Source organism: Nerophis ophidion, linkage group LG08 (genome assembly GCF_033978795.1).
Source record: "Nerophis ophidion isolate RoL-2023_Sa linkage group LG08, RoL_Noph_v1.0, whole genome shotgun sequence".
NCBI lineage: Eukaryota > Metazoa > Chordata > Actinopteri > Syngnathiformes > Syngnathidae > Nerophis > Nerophis ophidion.
Genome location: NC_084618.1, coordinates 36,508,093 through 36,535,205, shown reverse-complemented (window position 1 = coordinate 36,535,205; position 27,113 = coordinate 36,508,093). Strand labels below are relative to the sequence as shown.

The following is a 27,113-nucleotide window of genomic DNA, read 5'->3' as shown; positions in this document are numbered from 1 at the left end:
GAGTAAAAAAGTCAAGTGAGTTCTCTCATGAGCTACACGATAAAGAAAAATTTAAATAGACATTTGAGGTTTTTAAGGTAAGAAAGATACGGAAACAGTGTCTGATATCATTCTCCTAAAAAATTATTATCTATTATACATTTATCTGTTTATTGTACAATGTTTTTCCAATTCTATCTATAATACAATCCGTATAATTTATATTTTCATTGTACAATGAGGTTCTGACTTCGACCAAAAATATGGCCAGTGTGTGAACGCCCGCCTCGGCAGCTGCAGCGACGTTCAATTCACCGCCGCCACATGACTCGTCCTCAGTGGCTTTGGGGACACTTGGCCTGGGGAACTCCTCCCTCCATGCCCCCGTGACTTTGGGAGCATGGAGGGAGTTTTTTTTTTTTTCGGGATCGTCTGGAATCCGACCCTTAAGGGTTAGGGTGGTGCTGTCATGACCCGTTGCCCTGGTCATGGCTTGGTTTATGTTTAATATTTTTCTTCTTATTTTTAAGTCTAGTTTAGTTCCCAGCGCCACTTGGTTTCTTTTGTTTACGGTCCTTTGCCAGGGTTGCTAAGAGTACGCTTCGGCCTTTACTTAGTTTCATTTGTGTTTTCCTCTGCGTGGTAGAAATCACGCCTCTGATTAATACCTGCCTCGCGATCCAGTCGGTCTTGTTTGCCATTGGACACTGTTTACTTCCATGCTTTGCTACAAATTTATGTTTCTGTTCTTTTAGGCCATTCTAATTTAGCTTGTGTTACTACGCTTCACCTGCGCTCCTTGCGCTGTTTTGCGGTGGTTTTGGAATTAAAATATTTTAAGGCTTCAAGCTGCTTCCTGCCTTTCATCCTGAATCTTAGGGACACAACCTTTGCAGACATGAAAAGGTTGCATATCTGCATATGCATTGGCATATGCAGATATTGCATATCTGCATATGCCATAAATAACAACCGAGACTACACTTTTAAATATTTTAAACGATATCAGATATTATTTGGATAATAAAAGGCTCACATTTTCATTAACAAACTTAAACACCTGATCTCTCTCTGGTACTGTTTTGACTGTTTCCGATTTAATCTCAAAGGCTGATTTTTTTTAATTTAAGTATGGATGCATGTTCTTCAGGGACCCATGTGGGGTTCCTCAAAGCTCAATGTTACAGTATGTCCCATTCTTGCTGTCTTTTGAAAATGTCATTAGGAGAAACAGCATCAGTTTCCATGGTTACGCTGATGACACACAGTTGTACAAACCCTGTTTCCATATGAGTTAGGAAATTGTGTTAGATGTAAATATGTCAGGGGTATTTGTTGACGAACCCCAAGATGCAGAGATGGAGGTAGGCAAGGAGTGAGCAAACATGATTTTAATATAAATACTAAGACAAAACCAAACAAATGGTTCAAACCAAAAGCGCGCACGTGGGCGGATAAAAAAACAAAAGGCCTTGTGCATAGAAGCTACCAAGAAACAAAAAGGAACTTTAGCATGGAAGCTAGAGGATAATAAATAAAAAAACTGGAAATAGCTATGGCTATCAAAAACAGCTTACCGCTACGACGACCAGGACAAGATGTAGCACGACAGGTAATAGCTGAAATAATGCCAGACACGACAGGTAGCAAAGACACAAGAGTGATATGAGGCAACGACAATACAAACGACAATACAATGACCCAGCAACTGACACAAGACAAAGGAGGTACAAATAGGAGCCAGCTGATTGGCAACAGGTGTGGCCAGATGCCAATCAGCCGCAGCTGAAGGGGAACACAGCACTCATGGAACAAGACAGGAAGCTAACAAAATAAGAGCACTAGACAGGAACTAAGGACAGGAAATACTAAACACAGGAAACAGACAAAGGCAGAGGAAAAAACTAAAACAGACAAACTCTCAGGGGAAAGCCTGACAAAGTATAAACGTAATACAATGGTTTGCAAATAATTTTCAACCCATATTCAGTTGAATATGCTACAAAAACAACATATTTGATGTTCAAACTGATAAACATTTTTTTTTGCAAATAATCGTTAACTTTAGAATTTGATGCCAGAAACATGTGACAAAGAAGTTGGGAAAGGTGGCAATAAATGCTGATAAAGTTGAGGTATGTTCATCAAACACGTATTTAGATCCCACAGGTGTGCAGGCTAATTGGGAACAGGTGGGTGCCATGATTGGGTATAAAAACAGCTTCCCAAAAAATGCCCAGTCTTTCACAAGAAAAGATGGGGCGAGGTACACCCCTTTGTCCACAACCGCGTGAGTAAATAGTCAAATAGTTTAAGAACAACGTTTCTCAAAGTGGAATTGCAAGAAATTTAGGGATTTCAACATCTACGTTCCATAATATCATCAAAAGGTTCAGAGAATCTGGAGAAATCACTCCACGTAAGCTGCATGGCCGGAAACCAACATTGAATGACCGTGACCTTCGATCCCTCACATGGCACTGTATCAAAAACCGACATCAATCTCTGAAGGAGATCACCACATGGGCTCAGGAACACTTCAGAAAACCACTGTCACTAAATACAGTTTGTTGCTACATCTGTGAGTGCAAGTTAAAGATCTACTACGCAAAGTGAAAGCCATTTATCAACAACATCCAGAAACGCCGCCGGCTTCTCTTGGCCCGAGATCATCTAAAATAGACTGATGCAAAGTGGAAAATTGTTCTGTGGTCTGACGAGTCCACATTTCAAATTGTTTTTGGAAATATTCAACATTGTGTCATCCGGACGAAAGGGGAAGCAAACCATCCAGACTGTTATCGACGCAAAGTTCAAAAGTCAGCATCTGTGATGGTGTGGGGGTGCATTAGTGCCCAAGGCATGGGTAACTTACACATCTGTGAAAGCACCATTAATGCTGAAACGTACATACAGGTTTTGGTATGCTGCCATCTAAGTGCTGTCTTTTTCATGGACGCCCCTGCTTATTTCAGCAAGACAATGCCAAGCCACATTTAGCACGTGTTACAACAGCGTGGCTTCGTAAAAAAAGAGTGCGGGTACTTTCCTGGCCCGCCTGCAGTCCAGACCTGTCTCCCATCGAAAATGTGTTGCGCATTATGAAGCGTAAAATACGACAGCGGACACCCCAGACTGTTCAACGACTGAAGCTCTACATAAAACAAGAACGGGAAAGAATTCCACTTTCAAAGGTTCAACAATTAGTTTCCTCAGTTCCCAAACGTTTATTGAGTGTGGTCAAAAGAAAAGGTGATGTAACACAGTGGTGAACATGCCCTTTCCCAACTACTTTGGGACGTGTTGCAGCCATGAAATTCTAAGTTAATTATTATTTGCAAAAAATAATTAAAGTTTATGAGTTTGAACATCAAATATATTGTCTTTGTAGTGCATTCAATTGAATATGGGTTGAAAAGGATTTGGAAATCATTGTATTCCGTTTATATTTACATACAACACAATACCCCAACTCATATGGAAACGGGGTTTGTACATTGCTGTGTCTCCTGATGACACAGCACCAATGGCTACCGTTTTTAACTGCATGTTAGACATCAAGTCATACAGTGCAGTGGATTTCCTATAGCTCAACTAGGACAAAACAGAGGTTTTACATATAGAAGGCCAGAAAGAGAAACTTTTACCAAAGTTACAGGATATTAAACCTACACAATCCTTTACACCATCTGGGAGTGATTTTTGACTCGAAGCTGACTTTTATCCCACATATCAAAAATATTAGAACATTTTTTTATCATCTCAAGTACAAAGCCAGAGCTCATTGTTCTCTCAGCCAACACAGATGGGCTAATGCATTATTTCATTTTTTGTTGTTTAAACTGTTGCAATGTTATCTGATCTTCCCAAAAACAATATAAGAACTCAGCTGCAAGTGTGCTGAAGAGGATCAGAAGGCGGGAACACATTAGACCAGTTTTAAAATGAGCTGCCCGTTCGCTTATGTGTCGATTTTAAAATTATATTAGAAGTTCCTAAATGTCTTGATAGCCCCATGCCTTCTTATCTATCTGACCTGCTTTTGATATATCAACCATTAAGGATCCTGAAGAACTCTGACACCAAGCATTTATTTGAACTAAATACCAGAAGAAAGACCCACGGTGAGGCGGCATTTAGCCGCTATATAGCCTCCAACTTTGGAACAACCTTCCGGAGAGCCTCCCCAGCAGGCACAAATCATTGATACATGTCCTTTAAAACTGACTTTGAAAGAACTTTACAAAATAGTTGTATTTAACGTTTATGTCCAATGTCGGATCTACGTTGTTGGTTTGGGAATTTATCAAATTTCAAAAGTCAAATCAATGTAACAACGTAGCAAAAAAGAATTTTGTGTCAACGTTATATTTGTGTTATAGAATATTGGTTGTGAAATGACCAACATTTAACACTCAAATCAATGTCAGAACCCAACATTGTTTAAAGGTCGTCAAAAACATGTTGTTTCAACGTTAAGTTTGAGTTGCTCACCGTCAGGACCTAATTCTACGTCTGACCTGAACAAACTGAAACTTTTTCAGAACAGAGCGGCTAGGCTGTCACTTGAATGTTCTTTGCGCACTAATATTTCATTTATGCATTCACGCGTGTCCTGGTTGTCTGTTAAACAAAAGATGCATTGTAGTCTCCTTAAGTTCTTTACAGCTATCATGTTAGATCAATCACCAGATTACTTTTATAAACAGTTTTTAAAATCAACTAACACACATTCATGACAATAGGAATGCCACCAATGGCTATTTGGAACTTCCTGTTCCCAGGACCAATCCCCTCAAACATGTATAGATGTATATCATTCTGGAATGGGTTTCCATCTCACATTAATCTCTCACAAAGTAAATTGTCATTCAAGACAGCTTTGAAGATACTGTTGCAGCTGCCCACATGATGTGAATCGTTAATACTGGGTTTAATTAGCTGTTTTATCTTATGTTGTTTTTTTCCTTTGTATAACATTTGGTAATGCATGTATTCTTTGTATTTTTATTTTGTATGCTTCTATATGGACACCAGGGAGACAAGCAGTCGCTTTGGAGTCAGCTAATGGGGATCCATAAACAATACAACAATTATTCTCACTCTTTTGTGTTTTATTTATTCATTAATTGCATTGTATTACGTGTATTTTAAAATATATTCCGCATTGTACTTAAGATGACGTAAACATTTGAGTTATACTCCAATGTAGACGACTCAAAGGTGGCATGTTTCCTCAATCTTAATTGTCATGTCATGTTTTGTTTTATTGCTGTGTGCGTGTGTGGGTGTCTGTTTTTCTTTATCTGTTTATGTATAAATATATACATGTATGTATATGTATATATGTATGTAAATATATGTATATATGTACATTTTTATGTACTGTATATATGTATCAATCGTCCTGACCCCATAGCAGAAAAACAGCCCCAAAGCATGATGTTTCCACCCCCATGCTTCACAGTAGTTATGGTGTTCTTGGGAAGCAACTCAGGATTCTTCTTCCTCCAAACACGAGTTGAGTTTATACCAAAAAGTTCTATTTTGGTTTCATCTGACCACATGACATTCTCCCAATCCTCTGATGTATCATCCATGTATCCATTTTGGTATAAACTCAACACGTCGTGTTTGGAGGAAGAAGAATACTGAGTTGCATCCCAAGAACACCATACCTACTGTGAAGCATGGGGGTGGAAACATCATGCTTTGGGGCTGTTTTTCTGCTAAGGGGACAGGAAGACTGATCCGTGTTAAGGAAAGAATGAATGGGGCCATGTATCTTGAGATTTTGAGCCGAAACCTCCTTCCATCAGTGAGAGCTTTGAATGGTTGACCAAATACTTATTTTCCACCATAATTTACAAATAAATTATTTGAAATTCCTAAAATGGAAATACCAGGATTTTTTTTTTCACATTCTGTCTCTCACAGTTGAAGTGTACCTATGAGGAAAATTACAGACCTCTGTCATCATTTTAAGTGGGAGAACTTGCACAATCGGTGGCTGACTAAATACTTTTTTGCCCCACTGTATGTATACACGTGTATATATATATATTTATATATATATATGTATATCAGTGGCGGGCCGTGCGTCTCCCACCCAGGCCTTCAGTTTTTAATCTTTATTATGAAATAAGCTAACAACAATATTATCTTTACTATTAAACATCTCGATCTCCATATATTTTTTTGTTTTTACAATTCAGTGTTTCCCACGAACACAGCGAATGGTTCGCTGGAGCCGACAAACACATTAAAATGAGACTGTTTGTCGCTTTGATACTTTTATTTGGGTCTTTTTTTAAATGTTATTTCTTACATGTTATTTCAACAAGTGTTTGTCCTGGACAATGTTTTAAGCCACTGATGTTTCTGTAATATATTTCAATGTACCTAAAACATTAGCGTTTGCTTTGTTTGGTGCGGTAACATGATGGTGTTGTGGTGGTGATGCAAGCTGCCCTGCTATGAGCAAATGAGCTCAGCTGCTGTAATGCTGGTGTGTCACCTTTCTCCGTGCGCAGGTCCACTTCCACTGTGGGGTTCCCTCGGGAGTCCAGGATCTCCCTGGCGACGATGCTGACAATCGACATCCTGGTGATAAAGATGAGACATTTTTGTCACATTCAACATCTAAGTCGCTGCTGGTAGATCAGGTGGAGCTTGATGATGCAAGCGCCGCTTGATTCATTCTTTCCAAGCTGATTTAATGGAGGTTCTTGTTCCGTACTCTACTTCCTGTTTAGAGCTGCCTCCTGTTTCCCAGGAGAGAATCTTTGGAATATGCAATTGCGCTAATACAGGAAACATCTCAGGAGCAGCTCGGATGCACTGTCAAAGTTCCAGAAGGTTCCAGGCATGTCTTGATAGTGAATTAGTATGTTGGGCCCTCATGGCTGTGTTTGTGTTATCCCAGCCAATTGTCGCCAGATGTGTGTTTGTTCACGGATCCACATAGGAGGCTGCAGGTCATGGATGGCAGACCTTGTGTTGGGACCACTGTCAGTGAGGCGTGGGCCATGTTTTTTTAGTCTTTTTTTGAAGGCCTACTGAATTGAGATTTTCTTATTTAAACGGGAATAGCAGGTCCATTCTATGTGTCATACTTGACCATTTTGCGATATTGCCATATTTTTGCTGAAAGGATTTAGTAGAGAACATTGACGATAAAGTTCGCAACTTTTGGTCGCTAATAAAAAAGCCCTGCCTTTACTGGAAGTATGTGCGCGTGACGTCACGAGTTGCAGGGCTCCACACATATTCACATTGTTTATAATGGGAGTCACCAGCAGTAAGAGCAATTCGGACTGAGAAAGCGACAATTTGAGCGAGGATGAAAGATTTGTGAATTAGGATACTGAGTTCAATTTTAGGACTGGATAGAACAATCCCATGATACAAGATAACCTGAGTAGAGTGGAAATAATAGGCTACCTCCTTCAGCGCTGCCTCAGAGCGGTTGTGGTGTTAGACCTGGTTGGGTGGGATTGCAAGATGGGGGGCAGAGAGGAGGAAGGGTAATGGTTGATAGTGAAGGACTAAGAAAAAAAAAAAAGAAGAAGAAAAAAAAGCGACGGCTCCGGGCGGCAGCAGTGTGAGCTTTTCAGATGTAATTAAACACATTTAATAGGATAATTTTGGAAGATCCCTTATCCGCTTATTGTTTTAATAGTGTTTTAGTGAGATTGTAAAGACATACCTCGAGGTCGGATTGCTGCCGTGAACACGCCAGTGTCTCAGAGAGAAGCCGAGGAGCCAAACTCACAGCTGCCTTTTTTGACAGCTGCTGCAGGACGACGAATAATCCAATGATGTCTCCGGTAAGATATATATCACAATTTTCCCATCCAAAAACATGCTGGTTGACGTAGAGAAAACATATTCGCTTGACCGCTCTGCTTCACAACAAACAAAGAAACACCGGCTGTGTCTCGGTGCTAAAGACAGCTGCAATCCACCGCTTTCCACCAACAGCATTGTTCTTTATAGTCTCCATTATTAAATGAAAAAATTGAAAAAGATTCAGCAACACAGATGTCCAAAATACTGTGTAATTATCCGATTAAAGCAGACGACTTTTAGCCGCTAGTGGTGCAGCGCTAATATTTCCTGACAGTCCATGACGTCACACGCACGCGTCATCATTCCGCGACCTTTTCAACAAGAAACTCGCGGGAAATTTAAAATTGCAATTTAGTAAACTAAAAAGGCTGTATTGGCATGTGTTGCAATGTTAATATTTCATCATTGATATATAAACTATCAGACTGCGTGGTCGGTAGTAGTGGGTTTCAGTAGGCCTTTAAACATGATCTTCATTTCTGTGCTGATTTGAGGCCCCGCCCTGCAGCACTGCAGAGCGTTGCTCTACGTGTGGAAGAAAAAGATTGTTGAACGTCCACAGACATTGTGAAGTGCGCGTAGTCGTCATGCTGAGCGGGCACGCTGTCTTTTGCTGCAGACAAACATGCGCCCAGAAGTGATGACCCGGAAGCGGTGACCACGAATCCAAATTGTTAGCCAACAACAACATTGTGCCACTGGCTGTGAACTCATTTGGTTTGCATTCGAAGGCCTGATGACATCATGACACAGCAATTTTTTTATATCACAACCATCCTTTACAACGTGGGTTTGACAACTTTTGACGGTCCAATGACAATGAAGTGAAGTGAATTATATTTATATAGCGCTTTTTCTCTCGTGACTCAAAGCGTTTTACATAGTGAAACCCAATTTCTATTTTTTACATTTAAACCAGTATGGGTGGCACTGGGAGCAGGTGGGTAAAGTGTCTTGCCCAAGGACACAACGGCAGTGACTAGGGTGGCGGAAGCGGGGATAGAACCGGCAACCCTCAAGTTGCTGGCACGGACGCTCTACCAACCGAGTTATACCACCCCAATCATCACTGACACTCATTGAAAACATGACGAGATCATTAGCATACAGATGGCTTTTTTTCCATTTGTGCTTCTTAGATGGTGTACCTAATAAAGTGCCCAGCCAGTGTATGGTGCAAAGATAAAAAGCAACAACATTCTTTTTTATATATTTGTCTAATGCAGGGGTCGGCAACCCAATATATTGGACCAAAAATACAACAACAAAAATCTGTCTGGAGCTGCTAAAAAGGAAAAGCCTTTTATAAGTGTTATAATGAAGGCAAAACATGATGTAAGTGTCTATATCAGCTATAATAGCCTACTATCAAAATGACTATGTGTTGCAGGCTGGAGCAAATTTTGTTGACAGAAATGTTGAAATTTGATATTTATTCTACACATTTTTACAACATTAGAAACCATTAGTAAATCAGAGGCCACTCAAAAGATGAGATAAGTCCTGTAAATTACTGGCGTTTAATGGCTAAAGGTATCGATGTGTGTGTCCGAGTTAAATAATATGTCATGAGACATGCAAAACTAAATTAAATACAAAGAGGACATAAGTAAAGGATATTAAATGAGCTCAAATATACCTACACATGAGGCGCATTGATGCAATACGTACATACAGCTAGTCTAAATAGCATGTTAGCATTGATCAGCTTGCAGTCATGCACTGACCAAATATGCCTGATTAGCACTCCAACAAGTCAATAACATCAACAAAGCTCACCTTTGTGCATTCACGCACAGCATAAAACTTTTGGTGGACAAAATGACACAAAAAAAGGACTGGAAGATTTTACATGTAAACACACACAGTCCACACTACGGTGAGTTCAAGAACCGCCGAAATTAGTAGGACAAAACAATGTTCACCAAAAACGCCCATCAGTGAAGCATACACAATAACAGTGCAATACGTTTACATAACATGGTCACTACTGCCTACTTTGTCTTGTTATATTCTTATTTTACTGTTATATTTTTATTCCCATTGTTGTTTTTTATTTTTTATTCTTATTGTAATTTTTCTCTATTTTGTTTCCATTTAAACCCCCATTATTTACTTTTTACTTTTATTTAAATTTACCTCAACTCTGTACACTGCTGCTGGAATTTAAATTTTCCTAAAGGAACTCTCCTGAAGGAATCAATAAAGTACTATCTATCTATCTATCTATCTATCTATCTATCTATCTATCTATCTATCTATCTATCTATCTATCTATCTATCTATCTATCTATCTGGTGTAGCGGCTGCTACAGGGTGTTAACGAATGGCTTTGGCCGGGGGGCGGGACTTCCGGGAAGATATAGGGAAGTGACGTCGTTGATAGGGTGTGTGTGTTCGAGTTGCCCGGGAAGTCGGTTGGAAAGACACATGAGTGCCGTTGTATGGTTGTTTTGCATCTTGTGCAATAAAGATACGATAAAACGGAGAAGTTGTATGAGCCTGCATTCCTGGGATTATTACACTGGTGTCAGAAGTAAAACGGCGAGTTCGAAGGAAACTTTGTCGCGGTAAGGACGCATTAGCCAGTTAGCTTCAGTCTGTGAGTTAGCTAGGACCGCTAGCCGTTTATCATGTTTAGCTCCGGTGAAATGAAGTATAAAGTGGAGCGGGATGGCGCTGTTTTGGAGCGGGTGACTGTCGAACAGCCACGCTACTGCTCGCAGACTAGCGGCTCGTCGACCCGTGAAGATGTAAAGTTACCGCCGCCGCCAGCAACTTCCCCGCACGGCGCGGCCCCCCCACCGTCGGCTGCATCAGTGAAGACGCCAAAATTTGCCGGTGGATCGGATTGGGAGGCGTTCCACGCTCAATTTGAACTGTTGGCAGACGCTAGAAGGTGGGAAGCAAAGGACAAAGCATTGCAATTGGCTTTGTGTCTAGAGGGAGAGGCTCTTTCGTGCCTCCTGCTGCTGGATCCCGAACAGCAGCGATGCTACGCAGCCCTGGTGGGGGCGCTCAAGAGGAGGTTTGGGAGATGGTCTCAGCCAGCACTTCTAAAAACTGAACTGAGAGGGAGGTGCAGGAAGCCTGGCGAGCCACTCCGGGGGCTCGCTAATGACATTGAGGGCCAGGTGCGCCGTGCGTATGGTCACCTGCCTGCTGAGGCACGAAACGAACTCGCAACTGATCTGTTTGTTGGAGCCATTACTCCTCCTGACCTGCGCGTGCAAGTGCAGCTTCAGCACCCGAGGTCCCTGCAGGAGGCACTGGAAGCTGCTGTTGAGAGGGAGATGCTGGGAAGTGCTGCTGCAGCTGGGGAACTGGAAATGAAACCCCATCCAGTGAGGGCGGTGTCGTCACACCCGTCTGGTGACATGGCGCCGGCTTGGGCGACAGAAATTACCGAACTACTGAGGGCAGTGACTCTGCAAAATCAACGTGGCCCGCGTCCCATGCAGGTCTGCTGGGGATGTGGCCAACCTGGACACTTTCGCAGGGAGTGCCCTGCCACTCGTCGTGAGCCGGGAAACGGCGCCGGGCCCGCATAGTCGGGGGTATGCGGGCCCCTACGGCCACCACGAACCCTGACTCGCCAGCACACGCTCGTCAGGCAGGGGAGGGAGCCCGTCAGCACAGCCAGGGGGGAGGGGCTCCATCCCCCCCAGAAGCAGACGACGACTCCCCTTCTTCTACTCCTCGCTTTCTGGCAACCGGAGGAGCCCAGCGGCACAGCCAGGGGGGAGGGGCTCCGTCCCCCCCAGAAGCAGACGACAGCAGTGTGCCACCAATGGCGGTGGGCTGGACTCGAGGGGGCCCCAAGGGAGGGGGCTCCTGCCACGTTGCTGTCTCTGTCCAGGGGGTGCCTACCGCGGGCCTGGTGGACACAGGGTCATCAGTAACGCTGGTAAGACCAGATGTTCTGCCCAGCAGTACACCACTTGAGCCTACAGCAGTACAGCTCCGCACAGTCACTGGCCAGCTTGCTCCTATGGTGGGGAAGGGGTTCCTGTGGTTGTGCGTGGGGGGAAAAAAAGTCCGCCATCTAGTTTGGGTGGCAGACGTGCAAGACTGCTGCATCTTAGGGCTGGACTTCCTCCGAGTCACTGGGTGCCTGCTAGACATGGGGAGGGGTACACTTAACTTCCCGGGCGGCCCAACAGTTGCCATGGGTACCCTAGTTCCCGGGCCCCTTCCCGTTTCACCGCATGCCTCTGCATTCTGGTTGCCTCACACCGCACCAAATTACTATTCCTGCCCTCACCCCGTCTCCCTTCAGCCAATGAGGGGGGAGACCGAGCAGTTTACTACCCGGGGATGCCAGCCCCGGGCAGCCCCGGCCACATCCCCTCGCCCACCGCCGGGCCCCTCGGTCGTGGGAGAAGGGGTGTGGAGAGAGGAGTACGGAGACCTGGAAAAACAGCAACAAGAACAGCTGAAACAGCTGCTGATGGAATTTCAGGGCAGCTTTGCAACGAATGAGAATGAAGTGGGAAGAACCCACTTGGCAGAGCATGTAATAGACACTGGCTTGGCGCGGCCCATCAAGTGTCACGCGCGCCGCATCCCCCTCGCTCGGCAGCAGGTATGCGACAAGGCCGTGGATGACCTGCTGCGGGCCGACTTTATTGAGCCGTCTGAGAGCCCCTGGGCGGCACCTGTGGTCATGGTCGCGAAGAAGAAGGCTGATGATTGGCGATTCTGTGTAGATTACAGACGATTGAACGAAGTGACCACAAAGGACTCTTACCCCCTACCCCGTATTGATGAGTCCCTGGACCTAGTTTCCGGCTCTTCGTGGTTCACCACTCTGGACCTTAAGAGCGGATATTACCAAGTACCCCTTTCTCCCGAATCTCGCCCTAAATCCGCCTTCTGTACTGGCCGGGGATTGTGGCAATTCAAAGTCCTTAGTTTTGGGCTCTGTAATGCACCCGCCACTTTTGCCCGGCTTATGGACAAAGTACTGGCTGGTATTCCACGCCAAGAGTGCCTGGTATACCTGGATGACATCCTGGTACACGGGCGTTCTTTCGAAGCAGCTTTGGGGTCCTTGAGGAGAGTCCTGGAGAGGATTCGAGCAGCGGGCCTTAAACTGCACCCTGAGAAATGCAGTTTCATGCGACGAGAAGTAACCTTCTTGGGACATGAGCTGGGTGCCGATGGCATTGGCGCCATGGGTGAGAAAGTGCGGGCCGTGAGAGACTGGCCCGCCCCTCGAGACCAAGGACAGCTGAAGAGCTTCATTGGGCTTGCCTCTTACTACCGGAGGCACGTGCGGGGTTTTGCTACAATCGCCGCGCCCCTATACCGGTTGCTGGAAAGAGGCAAAGACTTTGTGTGGTCCGAAGGGTGCCAGGAGGCATTCTGGGGGTTGAAACGGGCCCTGTGTGAGGCCCCGGTACTCGCCCCACCTGACCTCGCCCTGCCCTTCTTACTGGACACTGATGCCAGCGGGGTGGGGGTGGGGGATGTACTTGCTCAGCCGTGGCAGGAAGGAGAGAGGGTTGTGGCATACTTCAGTCAGAAACTCACAAAGTCGGAGCGTAATTACTGCGTCACCCGCCGAGAACTGCTGGCCGTGGTGCTCTCTATCAGACACTTTAAATACTACCTGTGTGGCCTCCCCTTTGTGATTAGGACTGACCACTCTGCTCTCCAGTGGCTAATGACTTTCCGGGAGCCGGAGGGGCAGGTCGCCAGGTGGTTGGAAGAGCTACAAGGATACGACTTTAAAATAGAACATCGGCCGGGCGCTCGCCACTCCAACGCGGACGCACTCTCTCGCCGGCCGTGTGCAGCAGACGGATGTCGTTACTGCGAGCGCAGGGAAGCTCGGGAACAAGAGCGGCGGGCGGAAGGCGCTGAGGGTGTGGCTGTCAGTCAGGCTGATAACGTTGCCTGCAGGGAACTACAGACTGTGACGAACACTGATTGGAGGCACGCACAGGAGGGTGACACAGACCTCCATCCTGTCTTGCAGTGGGTAGAGGCTGGGCAGCGCCCGCCTTGGGAGGCGGTGGCACCATTCTCCAAGGCTACCAAGGGACTTTGGGCCATGTTTGACTCACTGCGGGTGTCCCAAGGCGTGCTGCAGCGGGCATTTAAGGCCGCGGCCACGGGTGAAGACCAGTGGCAGGTGGTGGTGCCAAAGGGACTGCAAGGGGCGGTGCTTAGGGCAGTGCATGGGGAAGGTGGGTCTGGACATTTCGGGGTCGCCAAAACACTTAAGCGGCTGCGACAGGGGTTCTATTGGGGTCGGCAGAAGAGAGATGTGGAGGATTTCTGCCGCCGCTGCGACCCCTGCGTTGCCCGCAAAGGCCCCACTGGGCGCTCACAGGCGCCGCTCCAACAGTTCCCAGTGGGGTGCCCCATGGACAGGGTGGGGATTGACATTACGGGGCCCTACCCACGGTCGGACAAGGGGAACCGCTATGTCCTTTCCGCCATTGACTATTTTACAAAATGGCCAGAGGCATACGCCATTCCCAACCAGGAGGCAGAGACCATTGCTGATGCCCTGGTGGGGGGCATGATAAGTCGGTTTGGCGTTATGGCGTCTCTGCACAGTGACCGGGGCACGAACTTTGAGTCCCGGGTGTTTTCCGCCTTGTGCGAGCGCCTGGGTATCCACAAAACCCGCACTACCCCATTGCACCCTCAGAGTGATGGGTTGGTGGAGCGTTTCCACCGCAACCTGGGAGACCAGCTCGCCATTGTCACCTCCCGCCACCAGCGTGACTGGGACGAACACCTACCGCTGGTGCTGATGGCGTGTCGCTCTGCTGTCCAGGAATCCACGGAGTGCACACCGGCGCTTCTCATGTTAGGGAGAGAGATGCGCACACCAGCAGAGCTGGCCTTTGGCCGCCCTCCTGATGCCCCGGCCTTCGCTGCAGGACCAGAGTACGCCAGGAAATTACAGGACCGGCTGGACTCAGCCCACAGTTTTGCTCGGGAGCGGCTGCAGGAAGCTGGTGTGAAACAAAAACGCTACTATGACATGACGACCCGAGGGAGGGACTTCGTGCCAGGCGAGTTGGTCTGGGTTTACAACCCGATTCGGAAGAAGGGCCGCAGTCCCAAGCTGGACAGCAAATGGACAGGGCCCTGTAGGATACTCCAGAAGCTGGGAGAGGTTGTGTATCGTGTCCAGCTGCCCCCCCGGGGAAGGAAAGTGGCCCTCCACAGAGACAGACTAGCCCCCTACCGGGGGGGTCCCCCTTCCCCTGCCTCGGATACACAGGTGACCTCTCCCTTGCCCACCCAGCCCGTTCCCAATACCCCGTTTACGCTCCAGGAAGAACCAATTTCCCCTCCCCTTGTGTCCCCCGCCCCTTCCAGCTCCCTCCCGAGGACTGGCACACCTGACCCAGTTGTCCCATTCCTGGGGACTGGAAGGGAGCGGCCGAGGCGGAAAAAGAAGCCTCCGGACCGCTTGCAAGACTTTGTGGTGTCCTTAGACTAGGGAAAATTGGGTGGGGGTGTTGTAAACCTGTTTTGTGTGATGTAAAGGTTACGTTGTCTACATTGTTTTGTTTGCACTAATGTGTTGCTCTGATTTACATGCTGTTGTGATGTCACCAAATGTTGCCTTACGGGTCAGTCCTCGAGGGCGAGGACTTTTTGTAAGGGGGAGGTGGTGTAGCGGCTGCTACAGGGTGTTAACGAATGGCTTTGGCCGGGGGGCGGGACTTCCGGGAAGATATAGGGAAGTGACGTCGTTGATAGGGTGTGTGTGTTCGAGTTGCCCGGGAAGTCGGTTGGAAAGACACATGAGTGCCGTTGTATGGTTGTTTTGCATCTTGTGCAATAAAGATACGATAAAACGGAGAAGTTGTATGAGCCTGCATTCCTGGGATTATTACACTATTTATCTATCTACATAAACAGTGGGCTTTCCAACAATTAGGAAGGTGTGTGTCATGTTTGTCCTCAAACAAAAAAATTGTTTTCCCCCTATATTTTTCTATTTTCAACGCACCACGCCGCACCTTCTGCAGACTGCAGCGGGAGGCACGAGCGAGTGATGACGACACGACGAGGGGAGGCTGCGCCGCAATGCATCCTGGGTAAACGGACGCCAGCCTTTCCACACAAATACGCCGTCCTTGCAGCTTTAACTGAACTCTCTCTGGGACCAGTCCCTGAACGCATCTTTTGCTTGTGGGTGATTCCAGAAGCCTTTTCGCTGGGCATTTGGCGGGAAAGCAGCTTTAGTTTTGCCGAGATACCGCCAGCAAACACACGGATGCGAGTGGCGCGCTTTAAATGTGCGGATAAGGACATTGATAAAAAGAGCAGGACACATTTAAACAATTAAATACGCTAGTTTGGACGGACTTGGACACATGCAATAACGTATTTATACTATATTGTTTATTTTGGTTTACATTAACATTGCATGAATTCCTGATCAATTGACAATTACCCACGGATGTGACACAACACAGTCAAAGCAGGTCACGCACACGCGCACGCGCAAAGTCAAGCGTCCACTGCGCACCTCCAGTCTGCGGCATCAATTCTAACCTGACGCATTTAAAGTGACGCTTTGAAGACACACTAGTTGGTTTCGCCCCCCCTCCCCCGCCCCAACACCCTGGGGCGCTGAAAAGGGTGGGTAAAGGAGACGGATTCAAGGGATACTAGGGGTCCATGATGGAGGGGGGCCCAGAGAGGCCCCTAATGATGATGAAATCATATGAAATTATGTGTTGGCGGCCCTGTAAAGATTATTTTCATGGGGCCCAAAATCCCGAGCGGCGCCCCTGCATACACATGCAAAAAAATTCTATATCCTATCTTGCAATCTGCGTGAAACACACGCCACCATAACTGAGTGTTTGCACAATATCACACATTCACACACACACACACATTACAGCTACAGTAGCTGCCAAAACAGAGTCAACACACATTTACTGCAGCCAAGATGTACAACACACACACACATAGATATGACTGCAGCTAAGATGTACAACACACACCCTCACACACAAATAGATATAACTGCAGCTGAGATGTACAACACACACACACACACACACACACACACGCACACACACACACACACATAGATATGGCTGCAGCTAAGATGTACAACACACACATACATAGATATGATTGCAGCTGAGATGTACAACACACACACGCACACACACACATGGATATTACTGCAGCTGAGATGTACAACACACACACAAAGATATTACTGCAGCTGAGATGTACAACACACACACATAGATATTACTGTAGCTGAGATGTACAACACACACACATAGATATTACTGTAGCTAAGATGTACAACACACACACACACGGATATTACTGCAGCTGAGATGTACAACACACACACAGATATTACTGCAGCTGAGATGTACAACACACACACACACACACACGGATATTACTGCAGCTGAGATGTACAACACACACACAGATATTACTGCAGCTTAGATGTACAACACACCCACACACACACAGATATTACTGCAGCTGAGATGTACAACACACACACACATAAATATGACTGCAGCTTTGATGTACAACACACACAAACATAGATATGACTGCAGCTGAGATGTACAACACACACACACACATATATGGCTGCAGCTAAGTTGTACAACACATACACATAGATATGACTGTAGCTGAGATGTACAACACACACACACACACACACACATAGATATGACTGCAGCTAAGACGTACAACGTACACACACACACATACATATGACTACAGCTGAGATGTACTACACACACACACACACATAGATATGGTTGCAGCTAAGATGTACAACACACACACACACACATAGATATGACTGCAGCGAAGATGTACAACACACACACACACACACACACACACATATAGATATGACTGCAGCTAAGAGGTACAACACACACACACACACACACACACACACACATAGATATGACTGCAGCTAAGAGGTACAACACACACACACACATATAGATATGACTGCAGCTAAGAGGTACAACACACACACACACACATAGGTATGACTGCAGCAAGAGGTACAACACACACACACATATAGATATGACTGCAGCTAAGAGGTACAACACACACACACACGCACACACACAGATTTTACTGCAGCTGAGATGCACAACACACACACACACATTGATATGACTGCAGCTAAGATGTACAACGACATACACTTTCCTTTTCCAAAAGCATCCTTCAGTAAACACACACGCACACACACACACACAACGCTTGCTCACATAGAAGAAAGGACGAGCATCTTTACCTGCCGTGTGTGTCGTGCCTGTCTTAACAACTGAGAGGAAAAACAGGGGGGGAGGAGGGGTGGTTTGGTTGGGAGGTGGGGTCTGGGGGGGCGGGTAGTGACGTCAGAGTGGGGGGGGAGTGGCGAGGTTTAGGAAGATGAGTCAGAGGAGATGGCGAGAGGAAGACACGGAGGGACACGGCTGAGGTGCAAACGACATAAAAATAGACGGTGGCCCTGAGAGGGGGGGCGGGGGCTGTGGGGTCAAATTCTTCTGGGTTACATAATCCATCCCCCCTGGCAGACGAGGGGGTTCTGCAGCATCCATGAAAACATTAACAGCTATTATGCGACGCTAACAAAATGACCTACGTGTCTCATCCCTGTGTCCCCAAAGAGAAGCAAAGCAGTTAGCATCTCCTCCATGACCTTTAACCCCTGAGAGGCCATTTTGTAAGTCAGTGCGCGCACACACGCTTCTCGGTTTTAAAAACATCCAAGGGCAATGTGTGTGTGTGAGTGTGCCGCAGGAACCATGGAGGCTTGGCAAACAGACTGATGAGGATGTTCTCGTCTGCTGGAGGCTGACAGTAACACACACTGACAGCAAGGAGCAGTCTGTGTGCACGAGTGTGTCAGATCCTCTATAATTAAATTCATGATTTAAATGGAATTATCTTTTGGAGACAAGCAGTGCAATGTCCTTGACGTACACAAACCGATTAGACGTGAGAGAGCGGCCAATTGAGACACACACACCGGAGTGTGAAGGTTTGGTTGAAAATGATGAAAGACGAAAGTAAAAGTGAGGTGGTGTACGGTACATAGTGTAAACAATCATGTGTCTTCTACCGCTCAGAGTGGTGTATGAAGAGAGTAAGGCCAACTCGGTTTTAGGCGATCTCTTCAATGAATGTTCAAAAGGCACACATGTGACTACAGGGCGCCATGACCGCTACCTTGGAGCTAATGCTGTGTGTTTGCAGCGCTTTTTCAGTTTTTTCACATGTAAAAATGCTCTGTTGTGCACAATGGAGCTGCTCTACCTGCAAGAATTGTGGAAAGATATGACATTGATTTCCCCACAACCCAGAAAGAAGACAAATATGGTATGTGAAGGTTTGCGAACAACACTGGATAGTGGATAGCCACCGACTACAGCGTCTTGTGTCACGGCTAGGTCGTGTTTCAAGATTCAAGATTGTTTATTGTCATATGCACAGTTAAAGGGGAACATTATCACAATTTCAGAAGGGTTAAAACCAATAAAAATCAGTTCCCAGTGGCTTATTTTATTTTTCGAAGTTTTTTTCAAAATTTAACCCATCCCGGGATATCCCTAAAAAAAGCTTTAAAGTGCCTGATTTTCGCTATCTGTGAAGCCATCTTCCATTTTCCTGTGACGTCATCCAGTGATGCCAATACAAACAAACGGATAGCACAGCAAGATATAGCGACATTAGCTCGGATTCAGACTCAGATTTAGATTAGATTAGATTAGATTAGATAGTACTTTATTTATTCCGTCAGGAGAGTTCCTTCAGGAAAATTAAAATTTTCAGCACAATCCCATTCAAGTTTAGACAAACATTACAGGGAGACAGAACAGGATCGCTGACGGGTCTGCCGGCTTCCAGCGCCCCTTACAAAAAAGATGAGATAAAGGTAAACAAAGGGGGGGGGGGGGGAGAAAAAAATAGAAGATTAAAATAAAATTAAAAAAATCGGTCTTTGCCTGGGCCCTGGAGAGGAGGTGCAGACTGAGGCCAAGGGAAAAAAAACAAATAAATAAAAAAAACAAAAAACAAAATAAAAAAAACAACTCATAGCCATGGTACACAGCCCTCTTCCATGTGTGTAAGAGGGAAACATCAAACATCAAAGAACACAGAGGACATTAAAGACATTAAAGCAGCACATAAAACCAGACACTTCTACATACAGCTATGAATAAAAAGTAAAAGAAACATATCCACTGTGGTGGCCTCTGCGGTGTTCCACGCCATCGTCTGCTGGGGAGGAGGGAGCATGGCCAGAGACAGGAGCAGACCCAACAAGGCAACCAAGACAGCCGACTCCACTCTCGGCCAGTGTCCAGTCCGAATGGATGAGCGAGGATACGTCCAAGGTGACTGAGGTGTCCGACACCTGCTCACCCAGTCAAGACACCGCGAAGCCTCTCCGTCCCAGCGCTCAGTGCCAGCTCCGCAGCCCTGTCCCCTCATCCGCATCTCCTCCAGTACATCCAAACATACTCTGGTGTAGCAGACACCCAGCAGCTGGTCTCCATAGCGAAAAGGCTCCCGGGAGGCAGATCCAGAAGTCCACAAAAAAAGCACAACAGAGGTCACGAAAGTGCCACCCCTTGTCACACAGTCCCAAAGGGTCCCGGACCAAAAGGCAAAAAAATATAATAACACATGGATTTCAGCGGTTTAAGCGATTCAACAGATTACGCTTGTATTGAAACGGATGGTTGGAGTTTGGAGGCAGATAGCGAAAACAAAATTGAAGAAGAAACTGAAGCTATTGAGCGAATAGCTATTGACGCTATTCGCCATGTCTGCCTTAGCATCGCCGGTAAAATGTGCAGACCAAACGTTCGAGACTTTCGCATCTTGTGACACTGGATCAAGTTAAATATGTCGATTGGTAAGTGTTTGTTTGGCATTAAATGTGGGTGGAGGGAAACGCCGGATGCAAATATGGCTACAAATGTACATAGAGCTAGCCTAAATAGCATGTTAGCATCGATTAGCTGGCAGTCATGCCGTAACCAAATATGTCTGATTAGCACATAAGTGAATAACAGCAACAAAACTCACCTTTGTGATTTAGTTGACTTTATCGTTGGAAATGCATCTGCAGGTTATCCATACATCTCTGTGCCATGTCTGCCTTAGCATCGCCGGTAAATTGTGCAGACACTCTGGCACTTTCAATGGGGGGCTGGCGGCAGATTTCTTTGACTTTATCGTTGGAAATGCATCTGCTTTGAGTGTCGCAGGATATCAACACAATCTTGCCATCTCTGTAGTAGCATAGCTTTCGTTGGTAAAGTGTGCGGAACAAACGACTGACCATTTCGTCGGCTTTCCCCACACCCTTGTATTTTGAACAAATTTTGTCCAATTTCTTGCCACTTTCGCATCTTTGGGCCAGTGGTGCAACTTGAATCCCTCCCTGTTAGTGTTGTTACACCCTCCGACAACACACCGACAAGGCATGATGTCTCCAAGGTACGGAAAACAGTCAAAAAAACTGAAAATAACAGAGCTGAGACCCGGTGTTTGTAATGTGTTTGAGAAAATGGCGGCTTTATAACCTATGTGATGTCACGTTCTGATGTCATCGCTCCGAGAGCAATAAACAGAAAGGCGTTTAATTCGCCAAAATTCACCCATTTAGAGTTCGGAAACCGGATAAAAAAATATATGGTCTTTTTTCTGCAACATCAGGGTATATATTGACGCTTACATAGGTCTGGTGATAATGTTCCCCTTTAAACAGACAGTTTGCCGTGTATGAAAATCTTACTTTCCTAGTCCACCCTTCAACAAGTTGCACGATACTTAGCTAAAAATAAAAAATAAAAATAAAAAGTATATACAAGGCAGTAAGTAACATAACATTATTGCACATTCTGATTGACAGTCAACAGTATAAATATGGAGGTAACCTAGGGTCACAGCAGCAGTTAAAGTGTCTTTAGTGATCAAATGTCAAAGGTGTCTACAGTGATGGTTCACAGTTTGGGGGGTGGTCAAGGTAGCTGTCTTTTGTTCAAAAAGACAAAAGTAAAGACTGTGGGGCTAGCATTCACAAGTTAGCATTCACAAGCCTGATGGCCTGTGGGTAGAAACTTTTTGTCAGTCTCGTAGTCCTGGATTTCAGGCTCATGTTGTCGCATGTTTGTTATTTTTTATATACATGTTACAGGTTATACTGTATATCTTTTATTATTGAAATATCAAATGTGATGAATATTTAATGGAGCACAATGGAAACAAGCATTTTGGCTTTTTGTGCCATCCTTTTGCCTTTTTAAAGCATTACATGGATTCAATTCTTTGAGATGGCAATACACTTCTCAATCAATCAATCAATCAATGCGTGGATGGTTGTCCCGAGATGCAGCAGGAACTATGAATGCAAGGTGCAGGTGGGACAATGATTTGTTCCTGATAAATCAACAAAATACAGGGAAAAAACAAAAGAGAAGCGTGCCGATCGCACAGGGAGCTAAGGCCAAAACTTAGCCCAGGAATCATGAGCAAGGAAACAAGAAATAATCCAAGGTAACTGTTGCATGCAGCAAACAAGGAAACCCAAGTGAGTGTGGTGAAAAACTGGAAAAAGTGGCTCTCTGATTACTGCTCAGCACCAGGTGAGCATCTAGGACACTAATCAGAGGCAGGTGAAACTAGTCAGCACACATGGTAACCAAAACACACAAACTCAGGGGTGCTGAAAACAGAATTGAGGGAGTCAAAATTAAACAAAACATTATCCAGGAAATGGATCATGACATTTTGTGCCAGGAAAACACAATATGACTGTTTTTTTTTTTTTCCGGAGAGAACACAGAGAACCTAATACAAAATTATAACAGAAGAAATTCAAAAAATAAAGAGATGGTTTGACAAGAACAGACTGTCTTTGAATTTCAGTTCAACTAAAATAGTTCTATTCAGTAACTGTAGAAGAGAATGTCAAACACAAATACAAATAGGCGGACATTGAAAGGGTAAAAGAAACCACATTTTGGGTGTATTAATAGATGATAAAATTAACTAAAAATGTCATAAAAATACACAACATAGCAAAGAAATACATCAATAATGAATAAAGAAAAATATGTTGTGGACCAAAAATCACTTCATATTCTCTACTTGCTTGACAGTGTTACCCTATCTGAGGTATTGGGCAGAAATATGGGGAAATAACTCTTATTCTTTTAGCATGTCACAAAAAAAGATCAGTTAAAACTAGAATTTGCAATTCCAGAAGGAAATGCGTGTGAACGCCCTATGTGCGCAGGCAGCCAAACCACCAATATGCGTGAGTGGAACTGAAATGCTTGAATGTCCAGGGTGAGTAGAGTGTGTGGATGTTGAAACAGTTTGAATCGGTTGAGAAATGTGGGATATGGAGAGATTTGTATATTGTCGGTTCATTCTCAATTCCGGGTAATCAGTGAATTTTCGTAACCAGGAAACATGCTGGCTTGAATGTCCAGAATGAGTGGAGTGTGTGGATGTTGGAACGGTGCAAATCGGATGATAAATTCAACAGTCAATTGTGTTGGCCACGCGATGAGAGGGCGACTTGTCCAGGGTGTACCCCGCCTTCCACTCGATTGTAGATGAGTTAGGCACCAATGCCCCCCGCCATCCCAAAAGTGACAAGCGGTAAAAAATGGATGGATGGATGTATATTTCCCATTTATTGTCAATGACAAGCAAATTACAAGAAATTCTGTGAAAACCGGGAATTATGGTAAAGGGACATGTTTTGCGTTCGACATATGGGAAGAGTCGTGTTGGTGGATGGTTGAAAGATTGGCATTGGGTTTAAAACATTCGTACATTTTGAGAAATGTTCCCATTTGAATGGGAATTCCCTGGGAATTTGGGACTTAAGGGAAAAACGAGAATTTTGGAAAATATTGATGCCAGCACAATTGTCCTAAATCGGGGTTCGGCAACCCGCGGCTCTAGAGCCGCAGGCTCTTTAGCGCCGCCCTAGTGGCTCTCTGGAGCTTTTCAAAAATGTACGAAAATTGGAAAAAGATGAGGGACAAAAAAATATAAGAAATATATTTGTTGTTTTAATATGATTTCTGTAGGAGGACAAACATGACACAAACCTCCCTAGTTGTTATAAAGCACACTATTTATATAAAACATTCTTCACTGATCCGAGCATTTGGCGAGCGCCGTTTTGTCCCACTCATTTTGGCGGTCTTTGAACTCATGGTTTGTTTACATGTACAACTTTCTCCGACTTTCTAGGACGTGTTTTATGCCACTTCTTTTTCTGTCTCATTTTGTCCACCAAACTTTTAACATTGTGCGTGAATGCACAAAGGTGAGTTTTGTTGATGTTAATCGGGCATATTTGGTCAGTGCATGACTGCAAGCTAATCGATGCTAACATGCTATTTAGGCTAGCTATATGTTCATATTGCATCATTATGCCTCATTTGTAGCTATATTCGAGCTCATTTGGTCTCCTTTAAGTCCTCTTAATTCAATCTCATGACACACTATCTGTATGTAATATGGCTTTTATTTTTTTGCGGCTCCAGATGTATTTGTTTTTGTATTTTTGGTCCAATATGGCTCTTTCAACATTTTAGGTTGCCGACCCCTGTCCTAAATGATATGAGTGGGTTGGTGTTGGAATTTTTGGAATAGGTTGAAAAATGTTGACGTAGTAACAGTTTGAATTGAGAGTAGGTATTTCGGAATTGCTGGAATTTCGGTAAAACCGGGAGTTTGTACGAAAAGAAAATGGTGATTTTGTTGTTCCAATTAAGAAGAATGTTTTAAAAAAGGAACGATCAAAAACAGTTGAAAAATGTGGACTTTGAAAACCTTCCAGGAAGAGGGTAAGATCGAGCTTTTGGAAACCAAGGGATTCGGGAAATTCCTGAAATTGTTTTGAACTTGGGAAATGGTAGTTTGATTTTCCAAGTTAAATGGAGTGTGTGGATGGTGGAACGGAAATGTGGGAATTGTGCAAGTTCGAAGAATGGCCCATTCATTTTCAATGGGCAAAATGTCCCAGAAAACCGGGAAATCTGCGGGATTTCAAATACATTGAAGCTCACGATTCCCGGTGGAACCGGACGTTTTGATACTGGAACAGTTCTGGCTGGATGTAAACTGTGGGCTGTGGCCTCCGGCAAACTTTTGTGGCGGAGTAATAATAAATAGATTTTTTGTGTGTGTGTAGAACTGTATATGTGTGAATGCCCCACGTACAGTCATCAATCAATCAATGTTTACTTATGAGGCCCTAAATCACGAGTGTCTCAAAGGGCTGCACAAGTCACAACGACATCCTCGGCTCAGATCCCACATCAGGGCAAGAAAAACCTCAACCCAATGGGATGACAATGAGAAACCTTGGAAGGGACTGCAGATGTGGGGACCCCCCCTGGGCGACCGGTGCAATGGACGTCTAGTGGATCTAGTTAATAGTGTGAGAGTCCAGCCCGTAGTGGATCTGATATAATATGGTGAGAGTCCAGTCCATAGTGGATATAACATAATAGTGTGAGAGTCCAGCCCATAGTGGATCTAATGTAATATTGTGAGAGTCCAGTCTATAGTAGATCTAACATAATAATGTGAGAGTCCAGTCCATAGTGGATCTAACATAATATTGTGAGAGTCCTGTTATGGTTTACTAAAGGGAGATGACTGCAACAGACACCAGGTGACAGTAATTTTCAATAATGCATTATATATATAGTCAATATATATAATAATAATAATAATAATAATGATAATAATAAACAATACTAACTAATAAGATATCCCAAGGAAATGGAGTGTGTTAAACCCAAGTGCGTACGTACGTTACTATGTGTGTAGATTAACTAAAGTGTGTGTTACAAAGTGTTGTCAAGAGTGAAGGAACAAGGCAGTTTGAAGGGCAGGCAGATGATCATCCAGGGCAGGAGAGAAGAGGCTAGATCCGTGTTCAGACTAGGGTCAGGAATCGAGGAAGGCCGTCCAAAACACAGGGGAAACAACGGACAATTTCGATGGGGGAAGACCCGGGAAGGCAGGTACACAAAAAGGTAACTAAGTTCCCGCGTGGATCCTTGGGTTCACTGGTCCTTCATCCAGCTCGCTGTCATCAGTCCCAGGTGTGCAGATTGGCGATTGCGTGCAGGCTTGTCGCTGCGTGGGCGTGCTGCGCTCAGCGTGAGCGGGGACGTGTCTGGGCGAGCAGCCAGAGGAGAAACTGTGACACTCAGATGCAGGAGGGAAGCGGGTTAGAATCCTCGCCGTGACAAGTTCAGTCCATAGTGGAACTAACATAATATTGTGAGAGTCCTGTTACGGTTTACTAAAGGGAGATGACAGCAACAGACACCAGGTGACAGTAATTTTCAAGAATGTATTATATATATATAGTCAATATATATATATAATAATAATAATAATAATAATAATAATAATAATAATAATAAACAATACTAACTAATAAGATAACCCAAGGAAATGGAGTGTGTTAAACCCAAGTGCGTATGTATGTTACTATGTGTGTAGATTAACTGAAGTGTGTGTTACCAAGTGTTGTCAAGAGTGAAGGAACAAGGCAGTTTGAAGGGCAGGCAGATGATCATCCAGGGCAGGAGAGAAGAGGCTAGATCCGTGTTCAGGCTAGGGTCAGGAATTGAGGAAGGCCATCCAAAACACAGGGGAAACAACGGACAATCTCGATGGGGGAAGACTCGGGTAGGGAGGTACACAAAGAGGTAACTAAGTTCCCGCGTGGATCCTTGGGTTCACTGGTCGTTCATCCAGCTTGCCGTCATCATTCCCAGGTGTGCAGATTGGCGATTGCGTGCAGGCTTGTCGCTGCGTGGGCGTGCTGCGCTCAGCGTGAGCGGGGGCGTGTCTGGGCGAGCAGCCTGAGGAGAAACTGTGACACTTAGGTGCAGGAGGGAAGCGGGTTCGAATCGGCGCCGTGACAAGTCCAGTCCATAGTGGATCTGACATAATAGTGTGAGAGTCCAGTCCATAGGGGGTCTAACATAATACTGTGAGAGTCCAGTCCATAGCGGGCTCTGCAGGGGATCATCTTTAGTGGAGACAGGTCAGCAGCGCAGATACGTCCCCAACTGATGCACAGATGAGTGGTCCACCCTGGCCCAGAGCAGAAAAGAAACGTCAGATCAACTGCTGTTTCAGTGATTACAAATACATTGGAGGCAGACACATCAGTTCACATACTTCACACAAAAGTCACAATTTCCCAGTGATTGTTGGTCCAA

General features: G+C 45.1%; 1 protein-coding gene across 1 annotated transcript in view; it reads right to left on the bottom strand.

The window, feature by feature from the left end:
- eno2 (enolase 2) overlaps positions 1–18,180 on the bottom strand; it is a 37,218-nt gene extending 19,038 nt beyond the window's left edge. Inside the window, exons 1-2 of the mRNA XM_061908457.1 lie at positions 18,119–18,180; positions 6,497–6,582 (exon numbers count right to left, since the gene is read on the bottom strand). Coding sequence (XP_061764441.1) covers positions 6,497–6,581 — 85 coding nt within the window. The 5' untranslated portion in view covers position 6,582; positions 18,119–18,180. The remainder of the gene's footprint in view (positions 1–6,496; positions 6,583–18,118) is intronic.
- Between the last annotated feature and the right edge of the window lie 8,933 nt (positions 18,181–27,113).